Source organism: Artemia franciscana, chromosome 3, assembly GCF_032884065.1.
Source record: "Artemia franciscana chromosome 3, ASM3288406v1, whole genome shotgun sequence".
NCBI lineage: Eukaryota > Metazoa > Arthropoda > Branchiopoda > Anostraca > Artemiidae > Artemia > Artemia franciscana.
This window is the reverse complement of record NC_088865.1, coordinates 40,671,630-40,692,602: the sequence shown is the minus strand read 5'-3', so window position 1 is coordinate 40,692,602 and position 20,973 is coordinate 40,671,630. Positions and strand designations below refer to the sequence as shown.

Below are 20,973 nucleotides of genomic sequence, written 5' to 3'. Positions count from 1 at the left end.
ACAAAATACTAATCATACGCCTATTCCCCAGCCTAATGAGTTAAAAAAAATCTCTTTTTTTCCCCTTGAGTTTGTCATGGTTGATCAGTTCAGATTTATTGCTTTCCTTTTTTTCCACTACGGTATTTTATCAGCAAATTTCATTAGTAGATATATGAAGACTTAAAACAAGGAAAATACTAACATGTGTCTCCTTCGAACAAGGAAACTCTGTAGAAAATTTATGTCCCTATAATTTTTTTTTCTAGTTGATTTTTCTAGCAGAACACCAACAAAAATAATACTTGAGCATTGAAAGACCTTTTATGATGGTAAACTCATATAAAATTAAATATCTCTTACTATAAAAGAACAATTTTAAATAAATACAAATTTTAAAAAGTCGGTAATTTCAAGTAATCAAATTTTGAAACTTTTTCTGTTTCAAAGTATTTTGGTAAGTTAAATTACTCCAATTCAATCTAGCACTCAAGGAAAATCAAAGCAAAATTTACAATATGGAAGAACGGACAAAATACTAATCATAGGCCTACTCCCCGACAAATGAGTTAAAAAAAATATCTTTGTTCCCTTTAAGTTTGTCATGGTTGATCGGTTCAGGTTTAAAGCTTTCCCTTTTTTTTCCACTGCATTATTTTATCAGCAATTTTCATCAGTAGATATATGGAGACTTAAAACAAGGAAAACACTAACTTGTATCTCCTTCATACAAGGAAATTCTGTAGAGTTTATGGACCTACTAATATTTTTTTTTTCTTTTTAGCTGATATCTCGAGACTGAATTCTGCACAACACCAATTCTTGAGCTTTGAAAGACCTTTTATTATGGAGAACTGACATAAAAGTCAATATATGTTACTATACGAGGATACCCAGTTTTGAATATATACAAATTATAAAAGTTGGCAATTTCATGTAGTCAAATTTTGGAATTTTATGTTTTATAAGTTATTTTACAAGGTAAATTTTGAAAAGTCAACGTTAAAAAGTAAAGTTTACTCAAAGCACAAATTAAAACTGCAAAGGCGTGAGTTAAGGAACAGAAGTTCAGTTATCTCTCTCCGTCTCATTTTCATTAGTCTATTTGTCTTTCTCATTCGCAGGACCAAGTTTTTTTGTTTTTTTTTCTCTAAAGGACAAGCAAGAAGAGCGAGGGCAATTCTTAAAGGTAAAACAAGTTTAGAAAGTTAATTATCAATTCATGCTGAAATTTTGACAAGGCAATGTTGAATACCGAATTTCTAGTTCGATACCGGTTGATTTACATCAAAATCATCAAGACTTAATATTCTCTTCACAGAAAGTTGTGTAGGCTCACAAAAAAAAAGTATTAAGACTTGTACATCATTTTATTTTTTTATTTATATATTACTATAATGCATTCACGGTAACAGACATCTATGATTTAATTTCAGTTGCTTTATTTTCCATCTATTTACGAAGATTATTATTATTATAATCCCATCCCCTCCCCATCACCACACCACCACAAAAGTATAATTCTTGCAACTCTGTTATTTTAATTTTCTTTTTATTTGGAATATATTATGAACAGATCTTGTTATTAGAATTTTAAAGACATTGAAACAGGACGATAATAACACGTGTCTCTTCTGTACAAGAGACTACAATGGAGACAAACACATTCTTTTCTCAGCTTATTGTCTCAGTATCGAGTTTCAGAGAACTGGAAAGAAACATAACTTACAAAAATCTGTCTATTATGCCAAAATCAAATCAAGTCCAGCAATAGCGACTTTACAAGGGTAGTTAAACATTTTTAAAGGTTTGAATAAAATGTAAACCTGGTATGAATAACTTGAACTAAAATCTATATCTCCACTCCACATTTTTAATTTTTGAATTGTTTGATTTTCAGGATCATGACAATTTCGATGATAATTATGATGGTTTTATGGATTGTTACGTTAGCTTAGTGTGATAGGGTTTGTTTAAGTGTGGAAGGTTGTATGCATCATAGCATAACTTAGCCACATAGCATAGAAAATTACATATGCAATGTCAAAGCCACTGTTGAATTTCGACTGGCCAAATTTCACGCATCAACAATTTTTTAAATTTTTTATTTTTCATTAAAAGAAAATAATAAGTCGAAAACAACCTGAAACAGATAGTTTCCAGTAATTGTTTTTAAGTAAAAAAAATTAAGTTTTTTCGAGTTTTTTGAAGATGGCGGTTAAACAAAAGTGTATTTTGCGCCACAGTACGGATGTATATTTTTGTACGCTGATTATGAGTCCATTACATACTATTTTAAACAAAAATCACTCCAGTTCCAATTAGTTCCACCGCTATTTCTACTGAACTATAATCACACAAAGATAAGCCGCTCATGCATTTAATCTCTCCAAAATCGAACTTCTATAAACTCGAGTTGTGAGAAGATCCATAATTTTATTTGCGCTATTAACATTAAACTTCGAAAAATACCACACTTCAATAAACCCTATTAATTTAGATTAAATAACCCTTTCACTGCAATTGATCAAAGGACAGCCATGTAAGTCATTGGATGAACTAGGTCACCATTTCATTCACACAAATGAAAAGCTCTTAACTAAAATCCCTTTGAAGCATGATTAAGGTTGACATTTATATAAACTAAATACAAATCTAAACACAAATATATCAATAGGCTGAAGGCAGGTAAATAAAACAGTTCGTGGTAACGAACTGTAAGTAAGGAGTGACTCGGCCAATGACTATCCTTTTGGAAATGACATGACCCTCTCTAGTCCCTGGAAAAAGGGTTGTAAGTGCCCATATTCTTCCCATATAGTGTTTGTTGTTAGAAAATACATGAAGCTTTTTGTGGTAACCTTTTGCGGGCGGGAGGGAAGAGGATTTTCCACAGAGAGAATTTGGGGAAATTCTCATTCGATGAAAGTTTCCGGGGGAATTTTAAAGAAGAAATGTTGAATGAGGGTGAGGGGAAGGAAGGGGATTTCATGGCATGATTTGGAAACAGACATTAATCTTAAATAAAAAACAAGTTTTTTCCAACTGAAAATATAGGTAGGGATCAACATTAAAACTTAAAACGAACAGGAATTTTTCTGTATATGAGGGAGAGGAACTGTCCCTTCCTCAATCCTCGCTCTTTACGGTGAGGTTTGACTTTTTGTCCTTATTCCTTATGAAAGACTCCTTGAAGAATGATTTTTAAAGAGCTTTAAGACTTAAGCGTTAAGAGCAAGGGTTGAGGAAGAGGCATTCGCTCATGTACAGAAGAATTCATTTTGTTGTAATTTTTAATGTTGCTCCTCACTTTCACTTGAAAAAACTGTTTTTATTTAATATTAATGCGGAGGCGTACTTTTAATTCTTTTCCAATGTTATAATTACAAATTAAAAGCCGTACTCTTGCTTTACATCATGGCACAGCTGCAGGTTTTGTTTTTCGGCACAACAGTTTATTTGATGCAATAAACAGTTCATAGTACCTTGGACCTTCGATATGGCTTAGGTTAAGTAACCCACCACACAAACTCAAAAGCGGCTAGTTGGGGATTACACAATATGATTTATTTTAAGAAATGTGCATCAAATCCCAGATGGGTCAAATCTGCATGTCGGAGTCAAAACTTACAACAATATATAAAGGCCAAAAAATTGAAAAGAAGGTTAAATAATTTGAGATTGAACACAACTGCTTAAACAATGCATTAAAACATAACAACATCGAATTAATTTCCATTCCTCAAATATTAGGTCAAACCGTCGTGCAATATTATTGATCGGAAAAAAAAGTGAAAAAATACACTAGTCACAACAAAGAATTAAAAAATGTCAATAAAAACTAAAAAAAAAGGGGGAGACGAAATAAAAGACAATATAAAGAGGAAAGGTTTTAGGAGGACATATTCTTTATTGCAGTAATGCAAGGTAACAAAAGTTTTTCATATCTTGAAATAAAATAGGGGATGTGGGCCAAGATAACCGCAATCGCCATACACATTTCTAAAAGAAATGTTTGTAGAATATTCAAAAACTTTAAATTAATAGAAATTTCTATCTCAAAAACTGACATTTCATCTTATTTTCTTTAATTTAGATTAATTTTGTTGCACGAAAGTAATTTAGCTTATCCAGGAAAACTAACTAATAGAGAATAGTAGAATAGAATATTCTATAGAGAATAGAATAGATAATAGAGAACTAATAAAACCAGGAGAATAGAACACTAATAAAGACCAACGAAGAAAATTTACATACCAAACGCTGCTACAATTTACAGAGTTAATATTTTGTTCAACCACACAGCTTTATTTTACAGGATGATTTATAACAGAAAATTATTTATAATACATTTACGATAAAGTTTGATAAAAAGACAAATAATATAAGCGGGATCTCATGATAGCATAATTTTCTCAAGCGCTACAACAAAAAATACCACTGTATTTCATGCCCCTATTTTCAAAAATTGAAGGACAATTATTGAAATATACGTAATCCTTTAGCTACGGGGCAATTTCCAGGAATAGGCATCCTGTGAACCTTCCTATCTTCAAAGATCTTTTTCTGTGGTGTATTATGAGGAATCAAGTAATAGAAACTCATGTCAGCCCCCTCAACACATTGTATAATGGTCCCTCTAAAACTGCTTGCTTAGAACTCTTTTTCTTCATTTTCTCTTCTTTTGTTAGAATTGTGAAGTGCTAGTAAAAAGGGCTGTTAAATATATATTGTTTTCATGAATCCTCTATTGTGATTATATACCTGCACACATAACTATATACCTGCACACATAACTATATACCTGCACACATAACTGCAGCATCACCTACGATTACTCAGTAAAACCACTCCCAGAAAAATGTTTACCAAAAAACCAAATTTTTTGCGTTTTTGACTTCATCCCAGGACATTTCTATTGAGGTCCTTTCCCCGCTACTGGTAGGACATGTAATCTTATCTGTATTTTTATCTTAGTCTGAAAAGTACTTGTGCCAGATTTTTGTTCACCATATACCGTATTCCATTCGCCGTATACCACATAAATTATTTGTAAAATGTGAATATTTTTCGGTCTAATAACTGAGAATTTTTTCATCACCTTTTAGTTTCTTTTTAGCCTGGTAACTGACATTATTGCAGTAAAAATCTATATACATACTTTTGCTTATATTTTACTCAGCAAAATCAACAATGTTCCTCTAAACTAGGGGCTACAAGTTTACCGATGTAGTTGCACCTAAGTTTATTACACACAAATATGGTAACAAAAATTATATTAAAAATACTTACTGTGCGACCCATTAGCTCGGCTTTGAGGATTTTTGCAGCAAGTTTGTTCATTTCTTCCTCTGTCATGTAAAGCCCCACTATGCTTGATGTTTCTGAAAAAAAAATGACTTTAACAAACAATTACTTTATCAATACTTACTCGGCTATTCTCAGCCAAATCCTAGCATCTGTAATTTTCAAGTATTTGAAAAATTCGTAAATAATGATTTTCTTTTTCATTTTAGAACGGGAGATACAGGTGAACATACAGAGTTTCGTCAATACATTTTGTGAAGTCCAGTTTTTTCTCGTTTTTGTTGCTTAGTTTTCTAATTTTCTAATTAGTTTTCTAATTTAGTTTTAAAGACACAAAGGATTTAAATACCAGCCAAAACATCTTCAAAAGCTCTTGTCAAATCAAAAAAAATCATAGTATATTTCAAGCACTCTTTACATTTGAAAGCTTACATGAGGTAAATGAATTTGCCGTCTATGGAGCCACAAGTCACTAATGATCTTTTTTTGTAAATATTTAACTATTGTTGAGAATTCACTTGCACGTGAGGCACCATCTACGATCGATAGCAAAAATATATTTACAAGAACTGTAAAAACAGACTAACCTCAGATATTGACTGTTTACTGATAAATCCATCCGAAAATGACAACAATGTCAATCGATTTGTTTATAATAGAAAATTCACAACAAGCATTGCTAACAGGAGGATGATAACACCAGTGACAATCACTAGTGTTTCCTCATACCAAGCAAGAGTATGGCAGATATGAAAACCCAAAAGCGTAATATAGCGGAAGAATTGCACCGGTTGAAAGTTAAAAATTAAGGAAAAGGGAGAGAATGTGGGTTACAAGAGTTTTAAATAATCAGATGCATCAAGATGTACCCCCAGGAGCTGAACAATAGTGGAGTTGGATATGATCTAATCAACTGCAGGTTTTAAAGACTTTGATACTAGTTTGGTGGCGTATTTCTGATTCCCAAAGGAAGGACTAAGTTAATTATTATTCAGTCATGCAACTAGGGTCATCTTCTTCCAGTTTTTTGGAAGAAGGTTTTAAGTTTATCAGGAAGCTTGGTGAAAAACTCAAAATCCCTTAAGAAACGCAATCGATCTACATATGTATAAGGAGGAATGGCGTGAGACTTGTGGGCGGATTTTGGGGAAAATTATGTATAGGGAGGAATGATGTGAGACTTGTGGGCGGATTTTTGGGAAAATTTTAAATTCTCTTGGTGGACTAACACCAGTCCATGTTTCTTGGAACTGGCTTTGAAAACTCAAAATCCCTTAAGAAATAAAATCCATCAACATATGTATAGGGAGGAATGACGTGAGACTTGTGGGCGGATTTTTGGGAAAATTTTAAATTCTCTTGGTGGACTAACACCAGTCCATGTTTCTTGGAACTGGCTTTGAAAACTCAAAATCCCTTAAGAAATAAAATTCATCTACATATGTGTAAGGAGGAATGACGTGAGACTTGAGGGCAGGTTTTTGGGAAAATTTTAAATTCTCTTGGTGGACTAACACCAGTCCATGTTTCTTGGAACTGGCTTTGAAAACTCAAAATCCTTTAAGAAACAAAATCCATCTACATATGTATAGGGAGGAATGACGTGACACTTGAGGGCAGGTTTTTGGTAAAATTTTAAATTCTCTTAAAGAAGAACTAACACCTAGCTATATTTCTTAGAAAAGTTTTTGAAACGAGGGTGTCAGTTTGGTGACGAATAAAAAAAGTTTCATGAAAAATAAAATTTATTTCTTTGGGAGAGCCCTCAGTAGCCTATGCTTCTCTAATTCATGCTTTACCTTTAATTACGCAGCACAAATAGACAATTATGATTTCTAAAGAAATTCACTTCTCAATCCATATTTCTCTAAGAAATCTGGATATCTTAAAGGCCTATTCGCCTTCTGAATATCTCTTCGACTGCACACCTTAAAATACGATACTATCTTAATAATATTACGTAATATTAATGTTATTATTCCGAAGACTCCTTATATTTCCAGCACAATGAAAAGCTCAAAGCCAATAAGAGAATTCAAGCATTATACGTAACCCCCTATTGCTCTTAGGTACAGATATGATCAGTTAAATCAACTTGTAAATTGAGGAAGGAAAGCTTTGAAGAAATTTAAATATCAATAGCAATATTAGCGTAAACGAGATTAAGGGAGATAAAGCATAATTTAATTACCAATTTGGACGTTCTGTTTATTCTAGTTAATTTAGCTACCTTTATGTTCCAGATAGTTTGCATTCCAGCGTTTAAGACAACTTACGAAACAAAAGATCATCACGCTAAACTTAAGGTTTGATTTACCTTATGTAGAGGTGTTTGGGCGAAATTCAAAATATGGAACATATACAAAGCATAGACAAATATTCCCAAAGACGTAATAAAACGCTGAAAATCGAACAATAATTGTAAAATACGGCCAAATTAATTTATTTAATTAGTAAACACATTAACCCAATTAGTAAACATCTTTAAAATATGTTTATTAATATAAATCATCCATATATATATATATATATATATATATATATATATATATATATATATATATATATATATAGATTTCACAGTTTCTTCTTTAAATAAGCTAAACTAATTACACTAGAAACGCAAAAATTTATAAACCATATATTTTTCCTCACCATATGTAGTTTACCTAAGTCAAATTTAGTGCTACAATCAGACTAGTCCACAGCTTCAAATTAACGTTCGACTTCACCTTCGGAATATTTATCAACGAAGAAAAGAAGAAAAAAAACTAGATTAAACAGATGACATATGCTAGAAAACAACAACAAAAAAGACGAAAAAAATGCTATTCAAAAAAAGAAAATCAAAATAAAATCACATCTAATAAACAAAAACGGAAGAAAAGAGAATCTCATATAGGCAGAAAAAATCACATTTTTTTTCATAGGCATATATATATATATATATATATATATATATATATATATATATATATATATATATATATATATATATATATATATATATATATACATTGTGCCCACATCGCTTTTTATTATATGATCTGCACAGTTAAGTGCAAATTATGCTATGGTCTTCACAAAGCATGGGGGGTGTATCCCCTTCTCATGTTAATATCTGCTCATTTTGAGTTGCACTTGGTTATTTATTGTAACTTCTGTTCGTTTAGGATTTCATTTATTTATTGATGGTCATTTGTCGTAGTTTTGTGCTTGGAAAATTATTTAACTTTATTTCTGCTAATTTTTGTCTTAATGGATACTTTTCTTTGAAAAACAAATTTTGTGGAAAAGGTTTTAAATTAATCTGAGAAAGTAAAGCAGCTATTTCAAATCAAAATTCCAACACAGTGATTTATGGCTGCCAATGTGAAATCCAAATTTTGATCTTGTCAAACCCAAACTCAAAATGACGTTACCTTGTTTATGTTCTTCTCCAAGTGCTGGTACAGCTTGTCTTGTCGTTTCAGAAGCAATTTCACTTTCCTTTTCTTGTTTCTTCATCCAACTTGGCGTTCTTTTAATTTGTGGATCAGAAACTTTATCACTGACATGACTTACTTCTTTCATTTTTGATTCACTTGTTTCCAAAAGATAATGAAGATATTACTTTCATTCTGTCTAATAAAATTTTTCAGCCAGAGCATTTTTTAAAAGCTAAGACAGATAAAAACTCGATTTAGCGCTAAGTAAAAGGAACACAGAAATGAAAGAACCTTACTGAAACAATTGTTAAATCCTAAAGAACAGTCTCGTGAAAAAATTCCCTTGAAATAATTCATCAAAATTCTTTATGAAGAGCTAAAATTCTATCTTGTATAGGGAGGGACGTCCCATACACCCTCCTTTTTTCTGTCCTCGGGTAAGCATGTGAATGGTGTTTTATATCCTGCATCCAAAAATATTTGCGCAATGATTGGGGGATGGGATTGCCCTGCCACCGGTTTCTAACACTCAGTTTAAAGATACTCGTTCCAGTGAAAAGAAGCTATGGGGTACCCCCCCTCTTCAATTCCCATCATATTGGCTTGAAGCACATCTTGAGAAAATACAGTTGTTGTTTTTTGTTTTTTGTCTAGAACAGACTTTTGAGTATTCAAGCACTATGGACGTCTGCAGTTCAAGATTAGTCCCTTATTCAGTACTTCAAAATTCAGAATTCTAGTCATGTTCAGAATTGCTTTAAGATTCAGGAAATAAAAATTTGTCTTGGGACTTTGGAGTCCCAAGACTTCAAAGTCCCAAATTTATATTTGGATAAAGTACCAAATTACCTTAGAAACTGAATACAAAATTTGTTAAAGCGTTTTTTTTTTTGTTTTTTTTTATCTTCCTCTCCTTCTTTTTGTAATTATGATCAATCAAAACTTGATTTGTACCAAGAAACAACTACAAGTCTAGCGTTCTCTAAGCTCGTAAAATGACAAATATCAGAAAAATGAGATCAGAAATCATTAGCTTAATCTTAAGTTTAAGAAAGATTAAATAAAAAAAAAGTTTTTTTAACTGAAAGCAAGGAGCGACATTAAAACTTAAAACGAACAGAAATTACTTCGTATATGAAAAGGGCTGCTTCCTCATCAACGCCCCGCTCTATAACGCTAAAGTTTGACTCTTTCTCTCAGCTCTACTTTTTAAAACAGTAAAAAACTTTAGCGTAAAGAGCAGGACGTTGATGAGGAAGCAGCCCCTTTCATATACGAAGTAATTTCTGTTCGTTTTAAGTTTTAATGTCGCTCCTTACTTTCAGTTAAAAAAACTTGTTTTTTTTTATTTAATTTCTGAAAGTTTTGGAATCAATGCATGTTTTGATTTTGACTCTCCGCATAGGAATAATTAAAACGAAATTTGCACATTTCTTTTTTTTTGTCTAAATGGTTTGTTCTAAATAGTCTAAATAGTTTTCTCATAGTTTTGATCGAATGATTCTGAGAAAAAAAGGAGCGGGGGAGGAAGCCTAGTTGCCCTCCGATTTTTTGGTTACTTAAAAAGCCAACTAGAACTTTTAATTTTTTACGAATGTTTTTATTAGTAAAAGATATACGTAACTTATAAATTAGCTTACGTAACAAACTTTTGTATTCGCATGTTTTTATTACATATATGAGGGGGTTCACCCCCTCGTCAGTACCTCGCTCTTTACACTAAAGCTTACATTTTGTCCCAATTCATTAAGAATGACCCCTGAATCACAAAAGCCGTAGAATAAATAGTTGAAATTACTAAAAACACTATAGCATAAAGAGCGAGGTATTAGGAGGAGGTGAGCCCCTCATATGCGTAATAATTTCTGTTCGTTTTAAGTTTTAATGCTGCTCTTTACTTCCAGTTGAAAAAACCTTTTCATATTTATTTTTTCATTTTTTTTTAAATAATGCTAGGATATCCTATGCTCCCTTCATGGAAATTTTCTTCCCCCATGACAAATTCCTCGATGGAAAGTTCCCCAACATTTCCCCCTCTTCTCAACCCCTCCCCCATCCAAAAAAATCCCCCTGAAAACGTCTGTACACTTCCCAATAACCGTTACTATATGTAGGCACTGGTCAAAGTTTGTAACTTGTAGCCCCTCCCACGGGGACTTTGGGGGAGTAAGTCGTCCCCAAAGACATAGTCATAAGGTTTTTCGACTACGCTGAATAAAATGACTATCTCAGAATTTTGACCCGTTGACTTTGGGAAAATAATTAGCGTGGGAGGGGGCCTAGGAGCCCTCCAATTTTTTCAGTCACTTAAAAAAGGACACTAGAACTTTTCATTTCCGTTAGAATGAGCCCTCTCGCAACATTCTTGGACCACTGGGTCGATACGATCACCAATGGGAAAAAAACAAACAGACAAATAAACACGCATCCGTGATCTGCCTTCTGGCAAAAAAGTAGAAAATTCCACATTTTCGTAGATAGGAGCTTGAAACTTCTACAATAGGGGTCTCTGATACGCTGAATCTGATGGTATGATTTTCGTTAAGATTCTATGACTTTTAGGGGGTGTTTCCCCCTATTTTCTAAAATAAATCAAATTTTCCCAGGCTCGTAACTTTTGATGGGTAAGACTAAACTTGATGAAACTTATATATTTAAAATGAGCATTAAAATGCAATTTTTTATGTAGCTATTGGTATCAAAATTTCATTTTTTATAGTTTTGGTTACTATTGAGCCGGGTCGCTCCTTACTACAGTTCGTTACCACGAACTGTTTGATATAGAAAACAATTGGAAGCAAAGAAAGATTGTTTTGTATCCAACCCTTGACATCTTGTTACTATTTTCAACGCTGCCTTCCAGGTTGATTGTAACCCGACTTAAGAAATTTCTCTAGAGTGATATGTTTTTGTTATTTTTGAACTCATATGTACGGAAACGGTTGTAACTGGTGTGGTCGTCTTAGTTGTTTTTGCTTGATAGTTCGTAAAAATCTGGGCAAAAATTAAACTGTCCCACACCAGGGGGGCCTAATTCCATCATAGTCTGAAGAGCCCCTCACGCCTTCTGATGTAACCCCCTTCCCTCCAATTTAAATCTTTAAAACAAAATTATTTTAAAATGTTATTAAAAAAATTGAGAAAGGTTTTTTACCTTAATTCGTTTTATTCGTTTTTATTCGTTTTTATTGTCATAGTTTTTTTTAAGTTCAAAAAGAAAAGAATATTTTAAATTTTTCGTTTTTTTTATATGAATACATAGTTTGTCTCATCCTTTCGAAAATCTGGACCCACAAAGTACTGTTTAATTTAGTTTTACACATCCTCAAGTTTTCCTGACAAATAAAAATTAATGTGATTCCCAGAAAATTGCATCTATGCTATTTTGACAACCTGGATGTATTTACACTGTATTTTGATTTAGCCCAACATTCCGCTCAACAGTCCCAGAAAGTTTCACATTAATACCATAAGCCTTAGTAGTATTAGCACTAACAGCAGCAGTACTACTACTAGTAGTGGTAATACGCATAGTGTTTTTTGTAGTTTTTTTTTGTTATTAGCTCAACATAGCCCTCAGTATGCTCTGAAAGTTTCAACTTAATGCTCTAAGATGTTCTTGATATACTGCTGTTACTACCATCCAACAGCCGGCATACATACAGTGTGTTTCAATTTAATTTAACATACCCCCAACATTATCTGAATATCCTTAATACCCTAAGCATTAATAGTAGTACTAGTAGCAGTAGAAGTAGCAGAGGTAGTATACACAGAGTACCTTTAGGTTGGTTCAACGTCCTCTAAACACGCACCGAAAGTTTCAACTTAGTAATCTAAGCTGTTCCTGAGACATTGCTGTTACGGCCTTTTAATAGCTGGTACCCACATTGTTTTAATTTAGTCCATTATCCTCTTCGAAATCCCCCTAAAAGTTTCACAATAATACACCTTAGCTTCAGTAGTACTAGTAGTAGTCGCCGTAGCATTAATTGTATCAGTAGCAGTCGTAGTAAAAAAGTAAAAAAAAGTAAAGTAAGTAAGACGGCACTAGATCCTTAAGGTCCAAACCGGTGGTGCTCATCTCCGTTCCATGGCCCTTCAGCCAGGAAGTGCAATGGGGGGTTGAGGGCCAACCATCCTGTGCTTTCACACACCCTTCCTGCTTACCTTCCCCAGATTTCTCCAGGTACCCATTTAGAGCTGGGTCGACTCTGGCTGAGCTTACAGAGTCACGCCACTGACCCCCGTCCCAAACTAAATAACTGGTCACAACTGGGATTGAACCCGTGCCCCTTGGGCAAAGAATTCCCACGCCAGCGCGCCAACCACCCAGCCAGCAGTCGTAGTAGTAGTCATAGTAGTATTTTCAGCAGTAGTACTAGAGTTAGTAGTTGTAGTAGTATGCACATTTTGCATTTTGCCTAGTTCAACACCCCACTTGACATGTTCAGAAAGTTTCTAACATCCTGGAACATTCCTGGGCCACTGCCAGTAGGGGTCATAGCAATAACAGTAATGGTAGCAGAAGTAGGAGCAGTAGTAGTAGTAGCAGTATGCAGAGCTCCCTGAAATTTCACCTTAATGTCCTTAACCTCAGCAGAAGTGGTAGTCGTATAAGCTGTCATAGTAGCAATTGTGGCAACATGCACAATGGTACCAATTGATTAGTTCAACAATCCCCTCAACATGCCCTTGTTTAATTGAATATCCCTCCATAATTACCTTAAAGTTTTAACTTTATACCCTCAGCAATTCTTGCAATTCCCACTTTCGACATAACATATTTTTATTCAGTTCAACCATCCCCTCCACATTCTCTGAAAGCTTCACATAAATCCACTTTTTTTTACAACTTTTATTTTTTAACAACATAGGTAAAAAGATGCCTTCTTTCCCAAAAAAATACTTATATGAACAATGGACAAATTGCATAGTTTACAGCCCTTACTTTGAGGGCTGTGGGGGGGGGACATCCCCAGCAACCCGGAGAAATAGTTACAGGGTCTTTCAACCAGGCTGAAAAAAGTTATTATCTCAAAATTTAGATTGGATGTGTTTGGAGAATTAATGGGTTCGTGAGGAGTCTGCTTGCCCTCCAATTTCTTTTGATTCTTAAGAAGTACGCTAGAACTTTAGATCCTTTTTGAGCTTCTTTAGAAGTTTCTATGAAACCGCTCCGCTGCCTATGATAATGCTTATATACCCTTTTGAAACCTGCATGCATACAGTATTTGCCGTTTAATTGAACTTCTCCCCCCTAAACGTTCCCAAATACCCTTAGCCTCATTAGTTACAGTAGTAGCAGTTTATACATAGTGCCTTTTGGTGAGCTCATAATCCGCCACATCATACCCTGAAAGTTTCAACTTAATGTATAACTTTCCTGAGATAATGCCGTTAAACCCTTTTTTAAAGTCTACATGCTCATAGTTCATTTTGATTTATTTCAACACCCACCAAAATACTCCTTGAAAGCTTCACCTTAATACCCTTAGCTTCAGTAGTAGCAATAGTCGTAGTAGTAGCAGTAGAATAAATAGCAACACATATCACTTATGTTTTTTTAACGCGCCCATCAACAAACGCTGAAAGTTTTGACTTAATACCGTAAACCGTTCCTGAGCTATTGCTGATGCTTCCTCTTGACAACCTATATGCGCATAGTGCGTTTTAATTTAGTTCAACATTGTTTCAACATTCACCAAAATTGTATAGCTTCAGCTTTAGTAGCAGTAATACTAGTAGTAATAGTAGTAGCCACAGCTTTAATAGCAGAAGTAGTAGTAGCAGCAGTAATAGTAGTAGAGGTACCTGTAATAGTAGTAGCAGTAGCACAATGCAAATATTACCTCTTGGTTAGTCCAGCATCCCCCAAAACAAATAAGTTTCAACTTCACGCAACAGGTCGTTACTAAGATATTACTGAAACGCCCTTTCGACAACCTGCATGTAGACGGCATTTTGTGCAGTTGAATCCCCCCCATCTCAATATTCCTTGAAAATTTCACCTTCATACACTTAGCAATAGATGCAATAGTAGTCACAGAGGTAGTAGCAGGAGTACTAGTTGTAGAACTAGTAGTGGTATTAAAAATAATAGCACTAGTATTAGTAGCAGCAGTAGCATTAACACGTTACCTGTTGGTTAGTTGAACACCCCCCTCATCAAGCCGTGGAAGTTTCAACTTAGTACAATTAGCCGTTACTATGATAACTTCCCCCACAACATTTACAGAAATTTTCATCTTAACACTCTAAGCGTTAATAGCAATTGCAATAGAGGTAGTAATAGGAATAATTGTAGTATAACAGTTGCACCAGTGGCAGTAGTATTAGTAGTGGCGTACACATATTGCCTTTTGGTCAAAGGATCTTCCCCTTTAAGCATTCTCTGAAATTTCCAGCTTAGTTTTCTATTCCATTCCTGAGATACACCCTTTTGACTATCTGCATGCACATAGTATATTTTAATTTAGTTCAAATTTCCCCTTTATATTTTCCCAAATTTTCACCTTGACACTCCAAGTCTTAACAGTACAAGCATCACAGTATTAGTGGCAGTAGTAGGAGCAGTAGTAAAAGTAGTAGTGTTGTACTAGTAGTAGTAGTGACAGTAGCAGCAGCAGTATCAGTAGAAGTAGTAGTATGAACATGTTGCCTTTTGGCAAGTTGGACAGAACCAGTAGTTGAAGTGGTAGCAGTAACAGTAGTAGTAGTATAAATGGTAGTAGTAGCAGTTGTTGTTATAATAGTAGTAGTAGTAGCGTGCAAATATTACCTTTTGCTCGATTGATCTTTCCCTTTAAGCATTCCCTGAAAGTTCCAACTCATTATCCTGATCCATTCCTCAGACACGCCCTTTCTACTATCTGCATGCCCATAGTGTTTTTTGATTTAGTTCAAATTTCCCCTCTATGCTCTCACAAATATTCACCTTCATACCCTTAGTCTTAATAGTACTAGTATCATAGCAGTAGTGGTACCAGTAGAAACAGTAGCAGTCTTGTATTAGTAGTAGTAGTAGTAACAGTAGTAGCAGCAGTATTAATTAAGCAGTAGTATGCACATATTACCTTTTGGCCACTTGGACATCCCCCTTATGATACCCTGGAAGTTTCACCTTTATACGGTAAGGCGTTCCAAAGATATTGCTGATGCACCTTTTCGACAAACTGTATGCACATAGTGTATTTTGATTTTGTTCAACTTTCCCCTCAACATTTTCTGAATTTCCACTGCAATACCCTCAACCTTTGTAGTACTCACAACAGAAGCATTAATTGTAGTGGCAGTAGTGGTAGCAATAGTAGTAGTAGTAGTATTAGCAGTAGCAGTAGTAGTAGTAGCAATAATAGTAGCAGTAGTAGCAGCTGTAGTAGTAGTAACAGTAGTAGTAGTAGCAGTAGTAGCGTGCAAATACCATTTCCTGGAAGTTCCAAACTAATACGCACAGTCATTCCTGAGTCACACCCTTTTCACATCCCGTATGCACATTACATATTTTGAGTTGGTTCAGCACCCCCTTCGACATTCTCTGAAAGGTTCAGAAAGGCTCTGACTGCCTTCTTGTTTTTGGATACTAAATATCAAATATGCCAACCTTTCTCAATAACAAATATTATATAAAAAAAAGAACAAAGTCCTTGCTCCAAGGGCTGTGCGCGTAAGTGGGGGGACATCTCTGACATCTCAAGAGACATAGTTACTGACTCTTTCAACTATGCTGAAAAAAATACTTATGATAACAACCTGAACGCTGCATATGATAACAAACTAAAACAAGCGCTGTGAGGTTTTCAGATAGTGCTCCCCCCCCCCCCACCAGTTTAGTAAGTATACCCATTTTTGAAATAACCAAAAAAATATTTTTATAGTAGCAAAACTAAAATTTGTTATGCTAACAACTTCTTCTTGTAACTTTCAATTGGCAACAGTATACTTAAATAAATTTTACACACTTTGAATCAGTCTGAAAACTCGATTCGTTCTATGTGTACATATTCTGAAAAATCGACAATTTTTTTAAACTTTGGTTACTATTGACACAGGCCTCTCTTTAATAACCGCTCATCACTATGAACAGTTCCACAATAAAAACCGTATAGTTACTTTTTAAACATGTTGAAATCTGAACACTGACAAATCTGTACAGAATCTAGACGTGCAATTCTAAGTCTGTTGGTTATCTCAGAGTTTTGTCTCAGTAGCATTTTGGCCTAGTTAAGGCCAACATTTCGTCTTGCAGCAAAAATAACAGACAATGGCACTTTACTATTTGTTCACTTAAAAAAGGCAAAAGAACTTCGAATTTCGGTTTTAATTAGTCATTCACAGATATTCTGCGACCACTAGATTGCTGATTACTGCTCTGGTGTGAAACCTCCATGGCAAAAAGGATAAGAACAACAAATAAACCCGCATCCTACATAAAACTCCCTATATAAAATTAAAACCTGTATAAAATTCCCTTATTCTCAAATTAACATGTTAAATCTGATGATACTATTTTCATCAGTGTTTTTACCATTTTTTGAGAGTGTTCCTCCTCCCTCCCCCCCCCCATTTTTCGAAAGCTTGCACCTTTTTTGAAATAACAAAACATTATAGTAACATTATAAAAATGTTGTACTGCTTATGACTTATACTTGTAACTTCAAATAGGTCATATTACACTTAATGAATTGTAGATACTTTGAATCAGCCTAAGAAGTCAATTTTTGCAATGTGAATATCTTTTTAAATTCCACCCTTTTGAGAGCTTCGCATACTATTGACATGGTCTACTTTTCACTAACCACTCATTATCTTGTAGAGTTTTATAGTAATAGCCCTCAAATTACTTATTGGACACAGTATCTGACAATAAAGATAAATTAAAAATGAGTTATGCTAAGATAGTTGCAAATCCTGGTCGTTATAACAGGTACGATCTCGGAAAACCTTATTCGACATTTTGCGACCATGCTTCGAGAAAGTGATCTGAACCTGCTTTGAGAAAGTGGTCTGAATCTGCTTCGGAAAAGTGATCTGAATCTGTTTCGACAAAGTGATCTGAATCTGCTTCGAGAAAGTGATTTAAATCTGCTTCTAGAAAGTGATCTGAACGAAAAAATCTGCTTCGAAAAAGTGATTTAAATCTGCTTCGAGAAAGTGATCTGAACCTGCTTCGAGAAAGTGATCTGAATCTGCTTCGAGAAAGTGATCTCAATCTACTTCGAGAAAATGATCTGAATCTGCTTCGAGAAATCGATCTGAATCTGCTTCGAGAAAGTGATCTGAACTAAACCACATTTATTATTTAGGCATTGCATGTTTTTTCTTTAGTTGTCACGTTTTTACCTTTATAGAAAATTAATTGAATATGAATAGAATAGGTTTGACGTTATGAGCATTATGCATATTCTGCACCATCATCAACATAAACTTACATCTGAAGCGAGCTCCAGACTAAGCCCTCATCACCTTCTCACCCGGTTGCTTTATGCTGTTTGATATTTGTTTATATCTTTTCACTATTTTCATTATTTCTAGTTATTTATTTTTTTGTGCAGTATATTCTGTTTATTTTCCTTTTTTACTCAACATTTGTCCATTGTATGTGGGCCATCAATAAGCATATTATATAATATAGTGAAAAATCACCTTTTATTGTATCTCATTTTGACAAAAAGTATTACCTTTTTTTGTCTTTTGGCCACCGATCTCTCTCCCTTGACTTCGACCGAGATCGAGTATATTCTTCATCATCTGATCTTGATCGTGTGCGTCGCCGACGACGAGGGGATCTAGAAAAAAAAAAACTCAACAGGACCAAAAATGAAAAGCTAATGGAATCTAACAGAAACTTAATGGAAACAACAACCTATTGTGCGTTTCAACATAGCAAGACTCGTTAACTGTTAATCTACCTAGAACTTAACAGAATCTTATGAAAACTTAATGAAAACAATAATGAAAACTTAATGAAACCTACTACGCACTTCAGTACAGCAAGACAACTTAGCCACTAATCAAGATTATTTATCTTCAGATGCATTAATGACGCCAAGTATTAGGGAAATGACAAACATGGAACGCCCTAGGTCACTAACACCACTGCATAAAGCAGGAACAAAGAGGATAACTGACGTCACATTATGTTTATCAGCTATACCTTAATCCCACTGTGCACACAACACTGTTACTATTATTTAACCAGACTGTTTCAGCAAACTCTTGTCTTGATCAGCAAATGTCGTATTCCTTTTAAATTTTTTTTATAGAATCTAGGGGCAACAATTGAGGGGGTTGGTTACGGGGGTACTCAAAGCCAGAAAAAGGCAAAGGGGCTGGCTACCCTCCAATCACTTATGGCGGTTAAAAAAAAAACAATTACGCTGTTATGATTCACCCTCCTAGTTTGCAATTTCATGGTTGATTAATACTTATGCCTGTTATTGGGTAAAGGATATTCCTCGATTCTCATTGGTCACTCGCCTCATGAAGCACACGAAATAGAAACGTGAAGCGAGTTCTTTTGTCTTTATTTACTGTGCATCTTTTATTTTAGTTTCTGGCCTTGGACTCGAGAAATAGTTTTCACTCGGTTAACCCTCTCACGTGTGTATTTAAAATTTTGGGATAAAATCATGTCAGTATAAGGCACTGAATATAAAATTCTTTGGAATGTAAAATGTCAAAGTGGGTGTGAGACTGGTATTCGAAAGGTTTAGGAAAGGTGTAAAATAGGTTAAACGAAAAATAAAAGAGGCTTTAAAAATCCTTAATCAGAATTTTTGACATTAGAAATAAAAGACAGAGCAAATCTCTGCTTATATCTATCCATTTGGCAACTAATTGGAGTGAATAAAAGAATTTCAATTCACAATCGATTTTTGCTACTTTGATGCTCGTCACTTTTGCTACCAAACTTTGCTCCTTAAGTGAGCAATCGCGCATGAAAACATTCTTCTGTACATACCTTATCAAGTATTTAATTTATTAGGCTATTTAGAGCGAACGTTTTCTCAATTTATCATATGAGTATTATCGATATAGATAGAAAAATTCATGGAGCTAATAGAAGAGGTCAAAAAGCTACTCAAACTCATACCCGAGAACCTCGTCCCCTCAGAAGAACTGAAAGTAGAATCCCGATATGACATTTGATTTTGGCGTCTAAACCTCTTCCTCCCCTCATAGGAAAAAACTTGTAATTGCCTACTCCACTCTTAGGTTAGACAGTTTTTCCTATAAAATTCTGACAGAACTTTTGCTTCCAAAAATGAAGCACATTTTCAGACGTTATTTCAAGGACAATAAGCCATTACAAAAAAAAAAACAAAAAAAAACAAACAAAGACATGGTAAAACCTGAAAAGTATCCAGACGCACGATGCTTGCAAATACGTAAAAAATATAGATAAATAATTTAACAAAAGTGTTCATTTTAGTGTTTCTTTTGACGCTGTAAGACAGACAAATTTAAAACGGAACATACGCAAGGACAAGAGAGATAGTAAGGGGTCTGATCTCGAATATCAAACAGAAAAAAGATATTGATTTCACTTGATTATTTCGTTACAAAGATTTTTTCATTAAAAAATACTATTAGAGGTTTTCAGCAATCTAAACATAGATATTGCACGCTAAATTCTTTTCATTTATTTGGGGGGGGGCTTTTCTTATGTACACGCTTCACTATAAAATAAAAAAAACATAAACTTGTCAAACCTTGACCGACTCCTCGTACTTGACCTCTTACGACTTCGTGGCTCTTCTCTATGGTCAGGCTTTCTAAACGAAGGCCGCTTAGCCTTAAAACTTGAAAGTTCTTCAGCCTCAGTAATCTTTCTATTCAAATTGGCCAAAGACTAGAAGAAGATTCCGTAATTATAATGAAATACAAAGAAATTTATTGCAACAAAGATGGGCTAATTACTTTCAATCTCTAAACGAATTCCTAAACTGATTAGAAAGAAATCTCTAACTGATTAGATTAGCTAATCAGTTGCTCTCAAATTATGGACAAGTCAGTTACTGAGTTCTGAATTTTAGCATTTGTTTCTTGGTTAAACTGAAAAATAATTATAAATTTGTTATTATAGTTCTGAGTAATTCGGGCAAAAAATCTATGCTTTACACCTAAGCGTATGAGCTAAAAGATCTTGGTATATTGCTTGCAGAAGCGATCAGTAAAACCACGCAGGCCATCAGACAACCTAACCATTGAATATACATATAGTACAGTTGCGCCAAATCATGGACGCTAACCTAGG

The 20,973-nt window shown here is 34.3% G+C and overlaps 1 protein-coding gene across 1 annotated transcript in view; it reads right to left on the bottom strand.

Annotated features, from left to right (window-relative positions):
• LOC136025269 (CWF19-like protein 2) overlaps positions 1-20,973 on the bottom strand; it is a 102,409-nt gene that overhangs the window by 56,712 nt on the left and 24,724 nt on the right. Inside the window, exons 4-7 of the mRNA XM_065701130.1 lie at positions 20,429-20,568; positions 18,395-18,502; positions 8,709-8,869; positions 5,272-5,363 (exon numbers count right to left, since the gene is read on the bottom strand). Coding sequence (XP_065557202.1) covers positions 5,272-5,363; positions 8,709-8,869; positions 18,395-18,502; positions 20,429-20,568 — 501 coding nt within the window. The remainder of the gene's footprint in view (positions 1-5,271; positions 5,364-8,708; positions 8,870-18,394; positions 18,503-20,428; positions 20,569-20,973) is intronic.